This window comes from Camellia sinensis, chromosome 8, assembly GCF_055761805.1.
Source record: "Camellia sinensis isolate YWXY chromosome 8, ASM5576180v1, whole genome shotgun sequence".
NCBI lineage: Eukaryota > Viridiplantae > Streptophyta > Magnoliopsida > Ericales > Theaceae > Camellia > Camellia sinensis.
This window is the reverse complement of record NC_138968.1, coordinates 144874953-144892959: the sequence shown is the minus strand read 5'-3', so window position 1 is coordinate 144892959 and position 18007 is coordinate 144874953. Positions and strand designations below refer to the sequence as shown.

The 18007-nt window shown below is 32.8% G+C and overlaps 2 protein-coding genes across 2 annotated transcripts; both read right to left on the bottom strand.

The window, feature by feature from the left end:
• Positions 1 to 1473: 1473 nt before the first annotated feature.
• Positions 1474 to 2647, bottom strand: LOC145798153 (L10-interacting MYB domain-containing protein-like). Its single transcript, XM_082885640.1, has 2 exons — positions 2237 to 2647; positions 1474 to 2103 (listed from the first exon to the last, which is right to left on the bottom strand). Exons 1-2 carry the CDS (start codon positions 2645 to 2647, stop codon positions 1474 to 1476), a joined length of 1041 nt encoding a protein of 346 aa, XP_082741766.1.
• An 11109-nt stretch (positions 2648 to 13756) lies between these two features.
• On the bottom strand, positions 13757 to 14977 carry LOC114318639 (uncharacterized). Its single transcript, XM_028265573.2, has one exon. The coding sequence runs from the start codon at positions 14777 to 14779 to the stop codon at positions 14015 to 14017; it is 765 nt and encodes a 254-aa protein (XP_028121374.2). The 5' UTR covers positions 14780 to 14977; the 3' UTR covers positions 13757 to 14014.
• Positions 14978 to 18007: the final 3030 nt, after the last annotated feature.

The following is an 18007-nucleotide window of genomic DNA, read 5'->3' as shown; positions in this document are numbered from 1 at the left end:
CCTTCGTCAGGATGTGGGAAGGGGACGTTGTCATTTGTTAGTATCTCGTTGAATATGCGACTATCATGCATACTTCCTTCCCATCCGCAAGAAATGAATATGAAACACATGTCAAAATCGACAGCGGCCATTATATTTTGTGTGTGACAGTATTTCCTACCGAAATATGTTGCCGCATCTGGCCCCGTAACCCATGCACTGACATGTGTTCCGTCTATTGCGCCAACGCAGTCCTGTCAACATGGATCATATGTTTTGATTCGTAACTTTGTAACAAGTGTTTCACATTTGTCACGTGCAGTTAATAACAAAAAACATATATATTTTCTTCATTTATATGTCAATCATGTTTTGCTGAAGTACCTTGAACGGTAGGTATTTCCGTCTAGACCTCACGTATGGATGTATACGATGCTGACTGTATGTGGGCCGGCAATGGACAACAGTGAACTCTTTCATGGAATTTAATACGTTATGCACGTGCCTCGACGCAGTCTCCCCAGAATGTTGGAACCGTTCCTGGATTTCCCGATTTTGCTTCCCTTTCAAGACATGGATAAACATCGCAACGCTTTCTTCAACAGCTAAGCCATGTGGACGTTGCGGGACTTGTAATCCAAAATCATTTACTAATGTCTCACACAATGCGGCAAACACTTCCTTCGGCATGCAAACATTTTCCTCAAAGCGACCCATATGCCCCGCATATAGTTCGCATATCCATGTATTCCCGGTTAGTATAGAAGTGCGACATGGCGTTTTATGCATGTGTTTTTGGTACCATTCTGTCGCCAAGTGGCATGCTTGTAGAAATGTGCAGTTCTGTTCTTGTTGCAGCTGGACCGCCATTTGATTCAGCATTTCCATTATTTCATCATGGTTGCTTCCATCCCAGGGATTCATCGCGTTTTCGTTGATGCAAAACCTACAAAAGTGGCAGGCTTTCAATTAGTTTGCACGTGATTCATTGAGTTAAATTATATTGAATTTTGCCATTATACAATGTCAACATTGTTTGTAATGAACGCAATGCTGTCACCAATGTCCTTTGGAAGGCATGATCATATGAATTGCCAAAAAAAAAAGAAGCTGTTCAACGCATGCTTTACAGGGGGGCCATGGTTGTAACAACCACAAAACTAACAAAAGAACTTGCGACATATAGGCATTCAGAAGCGTGCATCGAAAACGTAAATTTTGTGTCTTAAACGTAGCGCCACAAAATATTAAACCGTAAACATCCCATTCATTTCCCAAAAACGAAGCACAACCATGCTTCCGGTCCGTCAACCCATGCACTTACCTAAAACTTGTCACTGCCCGTAGCTAGCAAGAAGAAAAAAAAAAAAAGACATAATGCAAAACATGCACACACCACCATCCTGTTTTAGTACATAACAAACAGTACCATAAGTCTAAGTTTTGAAAAGGAAGAAAAAGACATGCATCTTCAACACTCGTAAGACCGTAGCATCACATCCGCCTACCCCCAAACAGGTTTGCAAATGGCCCCGACGCAGTACACTGGAGCTGCTTCTGTGTAAGCCAGCCAATGATGTGGTCGTCATCAGGCTGGCACATCATGACCTCCCGGTAATCAGCGTTATCCATAAGTGTGGAGGCGAAGTGGAATAACGGTGTACCAATCAGGGACGGAATACTGCTCAGTTTATGCATGCACTCGGAAATAGTGTACAGTGCTTCGTTGCCTGTCAGGTGCCTGACCGTGACCTGCTGATTCTTCGAACGGACCACATCTGTCATTCTGTTCATGCTCTCCGCAATAACAGACGCACCACTTGTTGCCTTCTTCGACTTTGAAACACTTGTTGATGGCGTCTTTCTCCGTTTTGCCTTTTCAATCGACACATGCTCCAGTGAAGAATCAGAATCCACGTCCTGTACTCCTGTGGGTATCGGATCAGCGAATGGCTGGGCTCCCAAACTACGCACTGAATCAGATGAGTCCGTAGCAGCTTCAGGAATGTTCTCTCCCGGGGTCCAATGGTGCTTCCCAGTAGCTGCTGCCCCCATGAAAACCGTCTCCAGCAAGTCACGGTGTTCCAACGTTTTCTTCCTGAACTTCGCACACACCTTGTTGATCTGCAGACATGTACATGTGTAAAAGAGGTTGACGTTATATTTCATGTTCATAAATTTTATTTTTAGTTGAGTTAAGAAGTAAAAAATGTACTGGTAAATGAGAAATATAAAACTTGTTTCTACATGTACTTACTGATTCCATCTTCTCCCACCACTCGTCAGGTGCCTGAAACAAACCGGTGTCATAGTCAAAGCCTATCCGGGACACTCCCTTGCTTGAATCCATCAACTTCAGCCACGCTTGCCACTCTTTCTTCAAGCTCATGTACTTATTCTTCAACTGTTTAAGTCCATGTTTTTTTCCTGTTTTTCTCTGAAATTTCCTTGACAACGACTTGTACCCTGCCTGGCTGAGGACTAAGAATGGCCGATTTCCTTTACTAATCTCATTTGCAATCAACTGGAGGAAAACTCGGACTGACTTACTGTCCCATGAGGCCTTGTGGCTTAGCTGAGTTTGTGTCTCTTCAAGACTGGTTGACTTGTCACTGACAACGGCTTTGCTTTTCGAGTGGTTACGAGGCGAAGTACGTGTGGAAGCCATTACTAATGTATGGTTACAAAAGATATAAATCACAAATTTTGTTGTTATATACACACACACAACAGATGACACATTAAAAACAACAAACGCAGATATATGATGCTGAAGATGAAATTTGCATATACCCATTGAAAACATTTTTTACGTACGTACACAGGTTCCATGGGAGTTAGTAGTGGACAAAAACATGATAGTTAGTATTACGGCTCCCATATGCGACAACATAATACCATCGTACTACAAACATACTAACTACATACTAACTACATATTCAAGACATACTAATGTCTTTGTACATACTAAGAACATGGTAACGGTGCTTACATACGGCACAACAAAATAACAACGACAATGCAGAGCACATACACAATGGTCTTAAGCACACGCAAGGATTGTTGAATGTCTATGACATCAGCCCGCAATTGCATGGCAATTTCATCTCCGGCTGACGCATAGCCTTGGTTCTCATGGCTTCGTTCTTCACACCAACCAATCCAACTGACACAAGGCTGATGAGTGAAAAGTATGCAACTATTAGTTTCATGGGTTGTTAATGTTCATTAAGTTATGACCGGTAAAGATTGGGTCACTCACCACAGGGCGGGGACATACAAAGTAGGAACGCCCTGGATTCTTGGTGGACCTGGAAATCCTAACAATACACGGGCCATATCCACAGGCACACATTCGTCCTGGCCATGTACTGGAAGTTGCAGTAGAGGTGAACGACGCCATGCTACGATTTAATATAAAGTAAATTGACATGAATGAACATGAACACGATTGCGTACTCAAATTAATAAATCTATATTGTAATATATTTTGATACTGTTTTTTATGATAGGCAGCAAAATTGATTGGTGAGAATATATTTGTACAACATTTGTTATGATAGGCAGCAAAATGGATTGGTGAGAATATATTTGTACTATATTTACGTTTGTGAATGTATTTATGATAAAATTTTTCATACTCACATGTAGTCATATCTGTTTATTAAAACTTGTACACTCTTTATTGTTTACCTCTAAATTTATAATATATAATATTAATACATTAGTACTATCTGTCTAACATTTGTTTAAGATATATTGGAAATAAACTATTTAGTTAATATATTTGTAATATATATTTGATATATTTTGTAATTTGTTGGTAATATGTGTACATAATATATGTGGCTTCCTTCCCAAATGTAGTTCGAAAATAGTTATGGTGCTAATTACTTTATTTTTAGGAAATGAGAATTGACCCTTTCGTGTTGAGTTAAAAATAAACGCAAATTAATACATCTAATCTGTAATATATTTTGAATATATATATTTTTTTATTTAACAACATTTTGGAATATATGTACGATATAGTTTTCCATAATTAAATGTAGTCAAATCTGTTTAATAAAACTTTTACACTCTTTATTGTTTACATCCAAATTTGTAATATATAATATTAATACATTATTAATATCTGTCAAACATTTTTGTAATATATTTTTAGTCAACTGTTATTTTTCTATTTTTCTAACATAAATTTCATAAATTTAGGAATTTGTTGTTAATATATGTACATATATCTACCTTCCTTCCCAAATGTAGTTCAAAAAATATTTACGGTGCTAATTAATTTATTTTTTAGAAATGAGAAATGAGCAGTTCGTTCTGAGCAAAACATATATGCAAATTAAGACATCTAATTTGTAATATATTTTCAAAATTTTTTTTTTCTTGATATTTTGAAAATATTTGTTGAATATATTTATGATATAGTTTTTCATAAGTAAATTTTGTCATATCTGTGTAATGAAAGTTTTACACGCATACATTTTTAACTCTAATGTATTTTTAATAAACTGTTTGTTTAATATATTTCTAATATAAAAATAATATATTTTGTAATTTGGTGTTAATATCTGTAGATAATATATGAACCTTCCTTTTTATATAATTTAGTTGGAAAATATTTTGTATGTAATTAATTTCATTTCTTGAATTGAGAATTGACCATTTCGTCTTCAGAAAAAAATATACGCAAATTAATACATCTAATTTGTAATATATTTTCCATATATTTTTTGGCTGTTTTGAAAACATTTATTCATATATTGATGATAATGTTTTTCATAATTAAATTTTTACATATATGTGTAATAAAATGTTTACAGTGTTTACCTTGTAAATCAAAATTTCTAATAAACATTTCACATATATTTTTTTAATATCTTCGTAATATATTTTTAATATATTGCTTAATTGATTACAATTTTTAATTAGCCTCTTTTTCGACCACAAGTTATATATATTTTGACAATTTGTTGTTAATATCTGTAACTTGTAACCCAGAGTTGGAATAAATTTTTTTTATGTAATTCAAAAAAAATTCACAAATGGGAATTGAGCATTTCTATTACGCAACAATCAGGGGAATTGAGCATTTCACAAATGGGAATTGTTAATTTTTGTTAAGCACAAATGGGAATTGAGCAACTCAGAAATGGGAACAGCATTTCTTATTTATATATAAAAAAAAAAAATAAATTAAAGATCTGCATTTGAAACTATAACCGAACAGATATTCCAATTCTACACCAGATTTGCATTTCCGAACTTGTTTAAACAACGGTGCCTTCATACATATGGTCACAATTTTTGATTCTAAAGCTCTATAAATCAGACCAACTATTGGAATCAGATCAGATATTATATTCATACATGAATTCGAATGTGTAAACTGAAATTTTAGATGTTTCTTGATAATTATAAGCAAAAAATCAGAAAGACGAAAGAGTGTTTTTCGGATCTCAACACAGCTTTACCAGAATCTGATATTCATTCCCAATAACGTAAGTGCATTCACAGATTTGATTCAGAATTTATTTGAAAAATGGGTACAGAGCTACAGTGGCACAATGTGTACATCAATTTCAATAATCAGATTTCATTCACCTAAGGAATACATCAATTCAAACTTGTGATCTGAAATTTGTATTTTTTATAATTATAAGAACAAAATGTGTGAACCCAAGCAGAAAATCAACAAATCTGAAAAAACATCAGATTTGACTATGAACCCAAATCAGATTGTGATCTGAACAAAATGTGTGAACCCAAGCACACAATTTTTCAGTTCTAATTGTGATCTGAGAAAAGGCAGATTTTTAATGATAATTATAAGAACAAAATCAAAAGAAGAAGAGAGTGTTTTACGAATCTCAACCTAGTCCGGCCCTAATTACGCACAGAGTTGCAGATTTGTATTTAAGAACAGATATATGTATATATATATATATCTGTCTCCAAAATGTGTGAACCCAAGCAAGACGAATCACTTCAACAGGTCGGTAATGAACCGGATTTGTAATGAACCCAAAATGGAAAAAAAAAAAAAAAAAACTTTGGAAAAACAAAATATGGCAAAATTGAAAGATACAGATTCTCCACTTTTATACAAATTTGCGAAAAATCCCAACCTTGTATAAACAGAAAGGGGCTCCAGACATGAATCGTAAGCAGAGGCCCAACACACACAGATCTACGAAATCAGAAGGATTTGAAAGAGTTACCTGAAGATCGGTGGTGTTTGAGAGGGTTCCGTCTATTGTTCGCCGCCGCCAACGTTAGGGCCCAACCGTCCGATTTGCCGACCTGTTCAGGAGTCGTCTTCGCCGCCGCAGATGCCTACTCCGGCCCGATCTCCTCCAAAACGCTTGGCTCAGATGTCGTCGCCGCTGGTAGCCACTAATCGCCTCCTTCCCTTCGTCTGTTAGGTTTTTGGTTGTGTTGTGCCTTTGGATTCATTCATCAGAGTTCCTCAATGATGATTTGATTTGTTTGAGGGTGTTTTCGTAATTTTACCCGAACAACGTTTCCTCTCCCACCCGTTGGAGAGGCTTTGTCGTGTAGTGGCTATTTCAGCCTTGTTTGTCGTCATCTGGCTAATTTAGCCTCAACCACGCTTCCCAAACATACGCTCAATAATACCACCTTAGCTAAAAGACGAAGGTAATTAGCTTTGTTTGGTTTAATTTTTAGAAAAAAAAAGGATTTTTTTTGTTAGAAAAAATAAAAATTAGTTTGACAAAAATAAATAGGGCAAATTGCAAATACCCCTCTCGAGATTTGGAAAAAATACAGATTTCCCTCTTGAGATTTGAGAAATTACAAATTGCCCCCTAAGGGTCAAATTTTCATAACAAATTAAGAAAAATTAGGGGGGAATCTGTATGAAAATAAAAATCTCAGAGGGTAATTTGTTATGAAAATATAAACCTCAGGGGACGGAATGTAATTTCTCAAACCTCAGGGGAGAATTTGTATTTTCACCAAACCTCGAAGGGGAGTTTGTAATTTGCCCAAATAAAAACTACCAAAAAGAAATTAATTTTTAAAAATTATTTATGATCTCCAAAAAGATAAAACTATATGAAAATTATGATTATTTTTTATGTTTTTTATTTTTCTTACCAAATTATGTTATAGATTTTAAAATAAAAATTCCAGAAAACAAATTCGAAAACCAAATCAAATAGAGTAATATTTTGCTACATAACAGCAAACTCAATGATTGGGCTTTCACGATGTTACTGAACGACCCATATTTTGCTACGTAACCTGATTAACCCCCCATTAATTGGGCTTGGATGACAAATAAACCTACCACAAGTTGTATATGTTGAGAAAAAACTATTTGATAAAAGAAGGGCCATCTTTTCCTACACAGCCTGGTAACGTCATTGATTGGGCTTGAATGATGAATAAATGGGGGATTTTATTTGTACTAAAAAAATTATTAAATACGTTTAATTTTTTAATACATCTTATTAAATTTTTTAAAGTTATAATTTATTCTTAATATATCATATTTTTCTTTTTACAAATTACCCTTTAAGGTAGACCCAAATAATAAACAAATAAAAAATTCCAAATTACATCACTTTGAAAAACTTTTCAAAAATTTTTAAGCAGATTTCTGATTATAATTATTCATTTTATTCACATGTTTTTCAGAGGTGTCCTTGCCTAAATTGATTTCTCCATTGTTGAACCCAAATTTCTCATTGGAGGTGTTCATTACATTAGGGGTGGGCGCGGGTCGGTTGCGGCCACGGAACCTTCAATCCGCCATCCGTCCGCCAGATTGGCGGATTGAAGAAAATCAATCCGCATCCGTCCGCCAATCCGGCGGATGTGGATTGAGCGGATTGGCGATTTGACAGATGGATGCGAATCGGTTTGGCGGTTTAAAATTTTATAAATTTTCAACATAATTCAATTTGTCCACTTCCTCAAAAAAAAAGAAAAAGAAAGTATTACAGTCAATGACTTAAAAAAGTATTACAATCACTGTATGCCTTATCCAAAGAAAGAAAGTTTGAAACTTTAGAATATCACAATCACTGCATGCCTCATCCACATATTACAATCACAACATGATTCATCCACATAAAGTATTACAATCTGTGATTCTTAAAATATAATAACAATTCAAACCACCAAAACTATAAACAGAGCAGTAGTAGAGATTGTTTGTCTCTGCATTGTTATATCTACATATGTTTTTGAAAACAAAAACCAACCAGCATATATCATATTTTCTATTTATTATTTTTAGAGCTAGATTTAAAAACCAAAAAATATAGATAAATAATACGTTTATTTTTTTCAATTCAAAAAATATATTCAAGTTAAAAACTTTTTTTCAACAGAATATTTAAACTCTTTTTCAATTGAAAACACAAACACAATATTTAATATTTAAACAAATTGAAACTACAAAGTCTTATAAATTACTAGGGGTGCTTGCGATTTGGCGGTTTGGCGGTTCGGTTGCGGCCAAAAAAATCTTAAATCCGCCATCCGTCCGCCAAATTGGCAGATTGGAGAAAATCAATCCGCAACCGTCCACTCGTCATCACGCATCCGTCCAAAATGCGGCAGATCGGTTCAGTTCGGTCGGTTTTAGCGGATCGGTATATCCGTTGCTCACCCCTACATTACATATCTCCATTGTGTAGAGGTGTTCAAAAACCCTTATATATCTCCATTCTTGCTTAAATGGTTGGTTCAGATTTCTCCATTGTTGAAACAATGAGAAATCGTTATACATCAATTATTTAGAGGTGTTCAAAAACCCTTAAAACAGATTTTTCCATTGTTGCAGAGGTCAACGAGCATCTCCATTTGAGATGTGAGTTGGCTTTTTGGCTATTTTAGCTTGGACTAAAAAGTTTCGTTTGGGATAAATTTTTTGATTTTTTTGACTTTTTTGAAAGAAAAAAATGAAATGATTATGGATTGAATATGGCATTTTGTCTTATTTGACTAAAATAACCTATTTGGTCCTATATGACTATTTTAGCCCAAACTACTAAGGCCTTGTTTGGGAACAGACTAATTTAGTAATTTTTTAGCTATTTGGCTAAAATATGAGCTAAAAAAAACTAATATGTTTGGGATAATTTTTTGGTTTTTTACGAAAAAATGTGCAAAAAGTAGAGAGAAAAGAGAATATTTGACTTTTTGATATAAGTTATTGACTTTTTGACTAATTTAAATTCCTTTATTTTAATTGTTTCAAGTAGGTGTGCTTTTATCATGCTGATGCTGTTTAGGTTTAGCAACTAATTGAGATATACCAATCACAGAATTAATAACCTCACAATCACAATTTGAGTTTTTGGTGGGATCAATTGGAGTTTTGGAATGAGAAAGAAGATAAAGAGAAAATAATTAAAATTTTGAAAAAAAGTTGTAGAGAGTTGAATATAAAGAATACATATAAATGATTTAAGTGTACCATAAAAAAAAAATTTATTTTAAAATTTAATATGCATTGTCCTTATTCATAAATTTATATAACAATATAATAAGAATTAAAATTTTAATTAAATATTTTAAATTATTATTTGAGTGCAAATAAAACCCTCAATAAACCTACCCAAGTTTCCAGTTGGACGGTCACAGGAAGGTCCCAATCTAATTTTAGACTTGGCCAATAGTCCACTTATAATTGCCTGAAATGTAGGTTTTGGGCCCCCCAAATTGTAGAATCATGTTATTGATTTTAAATTGCGTAAATTTTAAACACATCCCTAAAGTTTACTAATACAAATTGTTTTATGTGGTTTTAAAAATTACATCTCGTTCCCTGAAATTTTTAATTTTATAACAAATATCCAATTTTATTAATAAAATATTAAATTAATTAATAGTTTTTAATGATGTTAAAATTTTATTTCAACTAATAATTCAAGTAATTTTGTTATTGTATAGGAGAGTGGTTAAGAATTTTATTTTTTCAGTTAATTCTGATAAATAAAAAATTCTGACAATGAGATATTTGTAATTTTTTAAACTATAGGGGGCAATTCGTATTTTAAGTAAACCTCAGGGGTGCATTTGTAATTTACCCTTTTGAATTTTTAGAAAATTCTAATTTCACAAGTGAAGTTGACACAATGTGAGACTAATCTTGACACTAATCTATATTAATTTCAGTGATTTGAATCGTTTATCTCATATAACAAATTGATAATAACATGCATGTTAAAAATTGAGTTAATTAGACATACATAATCACTTGATTAAATCACTCATATATTATAACAAATAGACGGTCTATTTTTAAAAATAATATACCATATAGATAAAAATGATATGATAATATGACAATCAATATTTGATTAACTTGATTTAGTTGTGTGTATGAAATAAACAATTTGAATTTTCGAAGTGAGTTTAAGTCAGTCTCACAAAAAATTGAGATGTCAAATTCAAACTCGATGACTAACTCATAAATCATGAGTTTGAACTCTCCCACCCCTCACTTATAAATTAGATATGATTTTTGTTTGATGTTCTTGTCCTCGTCCCCGTAAAATAAATTCAATCTCAAATTAAAGACCATATTGTGATGCTGTTGGTATCAAAACAATAGCTATGGCACTCTACCTGGAAAACAAAAGGTAATAATGCTTTCAAAAAAAAAAAAAACCTTCACTTTATCATTTGTGGTTTGGGTCATGTGTCATTTACCTCCTACGTTTGAAAATGACCACATAATTCTCACGTGGTTTGTGAACTCATCATTAAACATTCTGTCCAACGTAACAGCAAATGTGAAATACATAACAAACATAAGCTCATTTTCAAATGTCAATGTGGTAAATTACATATAAAAGAAAGCACAAGAATTAAAGTGCACTTCCAAACAAATGACAAAAATACAGAGATACTTTAATATTTTTTATTAAATTGTTAATGATCCTAATGGTGCACTTCAGTTCACAAATCATAATAGGGTTATATCAATTTCTAAATGTTAGGGGTAAACTGTATATGATCCAAACTACCGAGGGTAAAGTGAAATTTATCCAAAAAATAATAAAAATCTACTGCTTTTAAAAACAAGTCATTTGACCACTAAAGTTTTGTAGGAAAATTGCAATTCATGTAGGTTTTAAAAAAATAAAAAAATTAAATCAGTGGTACATCTTGTCAATTTTAATAATTAAAATTATAAATAATTCTGTAAATTTGTAAATATTTTGTGGAAGCTCCACCTATTGGTAATTTTTCCATGTTTGTTTTAGTTGGCATATTTATGAGGGTAAGCATCAAAAGGCTCTAAATGTAAATGAATTCTCCCATAACCAAAGAGTAGCATAAGCTACCTTTAAATTGAATATATATACATATATACTAGAAGATGGGCACACACATGGGTGCGCTTGAAATCTACAATTACAGGGATATATAGTTGTAATTGAATTTGATAGTTACAGAATTTGACATTTACAAAAAGGATAGTTCAGGAATAAAAAGAATCTTTGACATCCACACCAACAAACCTGTTATCTTTATTTAATAGTACAGATATATTTTGAGGTGGGTAATGCTATGGTGTGTACTATATGTAAATCATGATTTGTAGATTTGAAATTTTTTTATGAGAGTCATAACTTCAAAAAAATGAGTTATAACCAAATACTACATAAAATAAATTTAAAGAACTCTTTAATTATAATAAAAATAATGTCATAACTAACACCATAATAACTCAACACAAGCTACCCATTCCATCGTCGAGTCGATCCGATTCGTTCTTATCTATAGATAAGGCAAGAGAGAACTTATGACCTCGCGGATGGAGAGGGATTCGAACCCCCGGTATTCCTATCAACCGGATAGAGCCTTTGGGACATATCCACGCTTACCTAGCTTGTTCTGAAACAGAGAAAGCAGGAGCGAGAGACGCTAGAAGCGAAAGCGGAAAGCACGAGCACCTCAGCACGAGATGAGCGCTAGGACTTGATCGAGGGATCAATTGACTCCGAAACATAAAGCAACAAGACCAGAACCCCGTGTGGACTATGAACCAACAAAAAGAAGAATGCCTTTGAGCTCATAACTAAAAATATATATGTTATAGAATTTCCCGATTGGGGTACCCTACTAAAAAAGTGGGAATAATTGTCCACACAAAACAAAAGAAAAATACAATATGCACTAACCATGTTACGTGCAATAGTTTATAATTTTACGAATGTGTCAAGACTAATTTAGTTCATAGCTAAAACAATACAAAAAATTTACAACTAAGGCTCCATTTGGGGTATTGGTTTTTGACTAAAATAATTAAAAATCCAAAACATTCAATCATATCATTTTTTTATTTTAATTTTTTTACACATCTTTCATAAAAAAAAAAAAAAAAAAAAATTAAAATTGTCACTTCTCAAACACCCTCTAAAGTATTTCAATTCATAATAAAATACCACAAAATACAATATGTAACCAACACTCTTCAATTCATAATCAAACACTACCAAGACTCACAGACGAAAACGTCGCCAAATCTCAAAATCAAAGCCACTTTGGCCTTGGTTTTTGGGTCTGTGGTTGGATTTTTCAGGCTTTGGTTGCTGGTGTGTTCATTCGGGTTCTGGAGTACGATCTTGGTGCTTGCATTTTATTTAGCTTACCTTTTCCGTGCCACTCTTGTTGGTATGTGATGGTTTTCCACTATGCAGTGTGCACTTTCCTTTTTTGTTTTGGTATGCAGTGTGCACTTTCCTTGATGCTTAACTTTCGGCTAGGAGGTGGATTTCCGAGAGGGTACTTGTGGAGTCTATCATAAGTTTTATTTTGATGATCTGAGTCATTTATTATGTTAGGCACTTCATGTATATCATTCACACAAACAAATTTAGTCAATCCGATAATCGTAACTTATTCAATTTATTACGTTTATTATAAAAAAAACAAATAGTCTATTTTCAAAACACAATCGTCGTCTATATTTTTTAGTAACAAACACGTTAAATTGAATAGGTTATGATTATTGAATCGATAGCTCAAGACAAAATAAACGATTCAGATTATTTCACACCCGTGGTAAGTTGCACGAGCACAGATAACTCCATCTATTCCAGACTATGGATTGGAGGAAATTCACCTCATTTTGGTTATTATCAATAAACTTTTCTTTTTTGTTGATTTTTTTTTTTTGTTTTAAAAAAAAAAAAAACCCACTTCAACTCATAATAACCTACAACCACAAAAGCCTTCTAAACAAGTTCAACACAAATTTAATGGGCAAAAAACTACACATGATTCATGACTAAAACCACGAGATTTCATAACTATGATAAGGACACTTGAATCTTTTTAAAAACTAATAACCAAGAAGGGTCCTGCTACGTTTCATGAAAACTGTCATGAAAACTGTCTACACCGTTAGATCATGAGACACATACCTGATCTAACGGTGCAGATGATTTTCATGACAGTTTTCATGAAAATTCTTCATGACACCTAGCATTTCCCAACCAAGAAAGCTAAATCTACCAGCTTAGTAAGAATTAATGGAAAAGTTAAATTGTTGGACCGCAAGTAGTGCACTGATTAGTGCAAAAATACATAATGTGAAAGTTTTCATTAGTGGGAAGACCCATAATTTTACAAGTTTATGTGCTCAAAATGAGTGTACTTTTGATTTCTTGTACATTGCTTAGAATTCGCAGCCACAGGTAATTTTGATTGATATCTCAAGCTCATTTTTTTTTTTTAATCCCCAACCAAATTCCACAGAATTGGAGGCTTAAAACAGGTGTGAGAGAAGCACAATGATTTGATTTAATTCCACTAGTGGAAAACCGCACATATAATTAATTACATAATATAACAAACTCAATTTGAGAACTATATGATTTCCAATCCTTCTGATTCTCAAAGCACAAAAAGCAATTGTGCAGTAAACACAATACATTGAACTACAATATAACACATAAATTAGTCATATGCTTACTTTTAATCTTGTGTATAATAAACAACACAACCCCCTCGCTGTCTCTCTATCTCTCCCTAACATTTACGGAATATAATTATCTCCTTGGGCTTGGCTCTGAGGATACCCCTGCTGCCTCTCATACTCTTCCATGGAGTCAAACTCATTTGAGTCCTTACTGTTACTATAATAAGCTCCGTGGTTGCCATTTCCACTGACAGACACATACCCTTTAGTGCCATAGTAATTGTTCTGATTATCACCCTTGTAAGAGTATTTACCATTCTCCAGAAACCTCGTGTCGCTCATCCCTTGTCTCTCAGCCACATAACCATTGTTGTTATAGTTGCCAGTGTACCCGTTGTTGTTGTTGTTGTAATTGTAGTTGTTGTTGGTGTACCCATTGTTGTTGTTGTTGTAGTTGTTGTTGGTGTACCCATTGTTGTTGTTGTTGTAGTTGGTGGTGGTGTACCCATTGTTGTTGTTGGTGGTGGTGTACCCATTGTTGTTGTTGTTGTAGTTGTAAGTTTGACTGAGTTGTTCTGTCTGGAATTCATTTGTTGTTGTTGTCGTGGTCCTCGTGGGAGGAAATTCATCAGTAGACTCGTGACCGTAAAGGCCATAGCCATTGCTGATCATGGGAGGTTCTGTTTCTGGTGCTGGTGCAGATGCAGGTTCAAGTGTGGGTGGGAATGTAGGTGCTAATATGAGGGGAGGTTCGGAGTCTATAACATTGTTGTTGTTGGGAGTGACCTTGCTGAAGAACTTGCTCTCTCTAGCTTCAATGTGGAGAGAGGTTAAGAGCAATGTAAGGAAGAGAAAAGAGAAGTGTTTTGCACAGGGAGCCATGACACACACACAAAAAAGAAAAAGAAAAGAAGTTGGTGTTTTGTTTGCTTGGTATTGAGAGATTTTAAGCTCCTCATATATATACAGTCATAGACCATGACTCTCTCTCTCTGTGGATCTCTTTTCCTTGTTAAAATTTGCGGGATGATATGCGGGGATTGAGGGGATAGGAGCATGTGGGGTATGAAATTATGGCATATAGTGCACGCTCCATGTGCACTCAATGAGAATGTCTAACATGGTGGCACCTAAAACACACTACTAGTACTCGAGTCAAAATAGGTGGCATTTCTTCATATTCACTTAAACAGTGGTGAAGTCATTAATTCCATGAAACAATGTTTTACCTAAATGAATTTTTTACTAGATTTTTTTATCAATAAATATATAGAATAGTGAAATTCACATTAATAAATATACATGGACCTTTGTCTTTGTATATAATGATGAGAAAATTAAATAAAAAAATTATTTGTGTATAATATTTAATTCCAATTCCATCCTATCGAGGAGGAGCATTAATGCAACACTCCTGGGAATTACAAGATTAGTTATGTCATCCTTATCTCTAATTGGTACATGTATTCATGTGGTTCCTGGCTGCATTAAAACAGGAACTAGGTTTATTTCAAATCCATCCAAGTGGACTGGACAGCGTAGTTGGGCTCGTGAGGTTCATCTCGGATTCTATTTCAGTAATCTAAACTACTTATGTAAGAAACTTTGTGTGTATGTCATTCAAGAGAAAAAAAAAATTGAGCCAATAATTGTAGAAAAATAATTTCATTGTATTAGTCTTAAAAATATACTTGCCGTCTTCTTTTTAAAAAAAAAAAAAAATTATTTATAAAAATAAATACTATCAAATCATGTACCTACAATTATGAGATCAATTTAATTTTTATTTTTATTCTATGAATGCTTCTTTTAGAAACAGTAGTTTACAAAATGAATGACATAGATCATAAGAGTGAGATCCACAGTACGTTTCACAAGCTAAACTGCACTGTTTAGTCTATTTATAATGAACTAAATACTAGCTGCTTGGTTATCATTCCGAAAACAATGGCCAAGATCCGGAGCAAACAATAATTTTTGAAAAGAGAGACGTGCTTTTCTTTTATGTAAGTAGGGTAGCTTGAAATAAAAGAAGAGGGGTCCAATATCTCACTTTGGCAGTTTGAGTTAGTTAGGGATGCAACTTTATGTTTGATCTCTTGATAGATTCGCTTCCTTTGTCTTATACAAAATAAACTAGTTAATTAGTTATACCGGTGGCTAGTGTGTATATACAAAATGTGTTTACATCATTTTTTGTATGTATATATTGGGATGAAATATGGTGTCCTAATTGAAATTGTAAGAAGAACTGGAATACAAATCATGATGTTTTAATGCACAGGAAAAAAGCAGTATAAAGGAAAAGATGAAGAGAAGGTAAAAAAGAAAAATTAACAGAGAGAGATAGAATAAGTTTGGTCTGTTGAAAATCAAAGGCATGTTTTTGGTATGTCTTTGGAATCTTCTCTTTAGTTTATATTTATTTGATTGATGTTATTGGGCTTTTTTAGCGTGATTATTGGAAGAAAATGAACGGTGGGTCAAAGGAGTGCCTTGTTTTCAAATTGTTTGACTTTAGACTGATTGGGTTAATAATGGGCTGGGCTGGGCTGGGTTTTCTCTGAAGTTGCACTTGGCACATCAGTAGCTGGGTCAGGACCTGGGCTTGGCCTTGAAATTGTGCTCTAATAGAGATGCTGATGTTTTCCGTTTTGTTCTCTCTTGAAAATTAAATCCTCATGATGGCGGCTACCCCAGAAAAATAAAAAATAAAAAATAAAAAATAAAGAAGAAAAGGAAAGAAAAAGTAAAGAGTTTGTTAGTATTTGCGTTGTGTTTGATTCATAAATTTATGTAGAAATTTAAAAAAAATAAAGAGAAGAGTTAGGTGAAATATGAATAAAATATAATTATAATTTACTTATATTTTATATACATTTTTCCTTTTTAAATCTCTGCTCAAATTTATAAACTAAAAACAGTCTTATTATTGTTGTTTTGAAATGTAATCTTCACATTATAGTCTTTGATGAATTCTTTTGCAACAAGAGTAAATGTGAACCGTGTCATTGAATTTCTCATTTCATGTATGCGCTTGAGCCCATTTGAGAACTAGGATTTTAAACACCAAGCCTTTTTGTCTTCAAAATAAAATGTTTTGTTGTAAAAAATATTAAGAGATTAATTTTAATTCTAATGTGAATCGTCACAAAAAAATAATTCAAAAAAGTATAAACAAGCTTTAGCGGCCAAATTTTAAAAAATGTCCCTAATAAAAACAAAATAAGTTTGTATCAAAACATTTACTTTTTTAAGATGAAAATTTTGATTCAAAAAATATAATACTATATATCTAATTTAGTCACCAAAAATAAAACAATAACACTTTTGATAATTAAAATATTTTCTTAAATTTGATCTTCAATATTGCCTTTTTGTATTAAGAGTCTTGCTAACAAGTACCCCTAGGGCACAAGCAAAAGACGAAATATTTGCAGAACATAATATATTTTTATTGAAATCAATATATTTTAAAATATTTTTTAATACATTTTAAAGTAATTTTTTATACACTGTCTAACATTAAACAATACCAATGAGGCATTTGTTAGCATTTGCTTTGGATTAAAAGTCAACCTTTTTCCTTAAAGTATAGCGGCTAAACTATAAGAGACTAAAGTTAACTTTTCTTAAAAACATTGAATTTAATGAATAATGTTTGATTCATCGAATTTTGCTCTGGTCGGATTGTCCAAATTTAATATTCATTTTAACGAAGCAAAATTCTATAAATGTAGCAGTATTAGAATTTAATGTAACAAAATATTCTTTTAAAAAATATTAACAAATATATGAAAATTTTAAAATTTTAATTATTCATATTTATAAAATTTAGCACTGATGTGTAATTATTATTATTATTATTTTTATTTATAGATTTTACACTAAATTGCTATTTCTCATTAATTAAATAATATTTTTTGAGAAAATTGGTGATAAATTCACTTTAGAGAGTGTCTAAGGTATTAGATCTAGTGAATATTTTTTGTTTGTGAAAGGTTCACCATTTGTGAAATAGTTTGGTGAAAAGTCATTTTGTTAGTTTTAAAGAACATTTTATTTTCAATTTTACCCCTTAATTTATCTGTTGACCTTTTTTATCTGTTA

Excerpts from the sequence above, each read along its gene's own strand:
- LOC114318639 (XM_028265573.2), bottom strand. The coding sequence starts at position 14,779 with ATGGCTCCCTGTGCAAAACACTTCTCTTTTCTCTTCCTTACATTGCTC.
- LOC145798153 (XM_082885640.1), bottom strand. The coding sequence starts at position 2,647 with ATGGCTTCCACACGTACTTCGCCTCGTAACCACTCGAAAAGCAAAGCC. Across the intron at positions 2,104-2,236 it reads GGTGGGAGAAGATGGAATCA|ATCAACAAGGTGTGTGCGAA; the intron begins GTAAGTACATGT and ends ACATGTCTGCAG.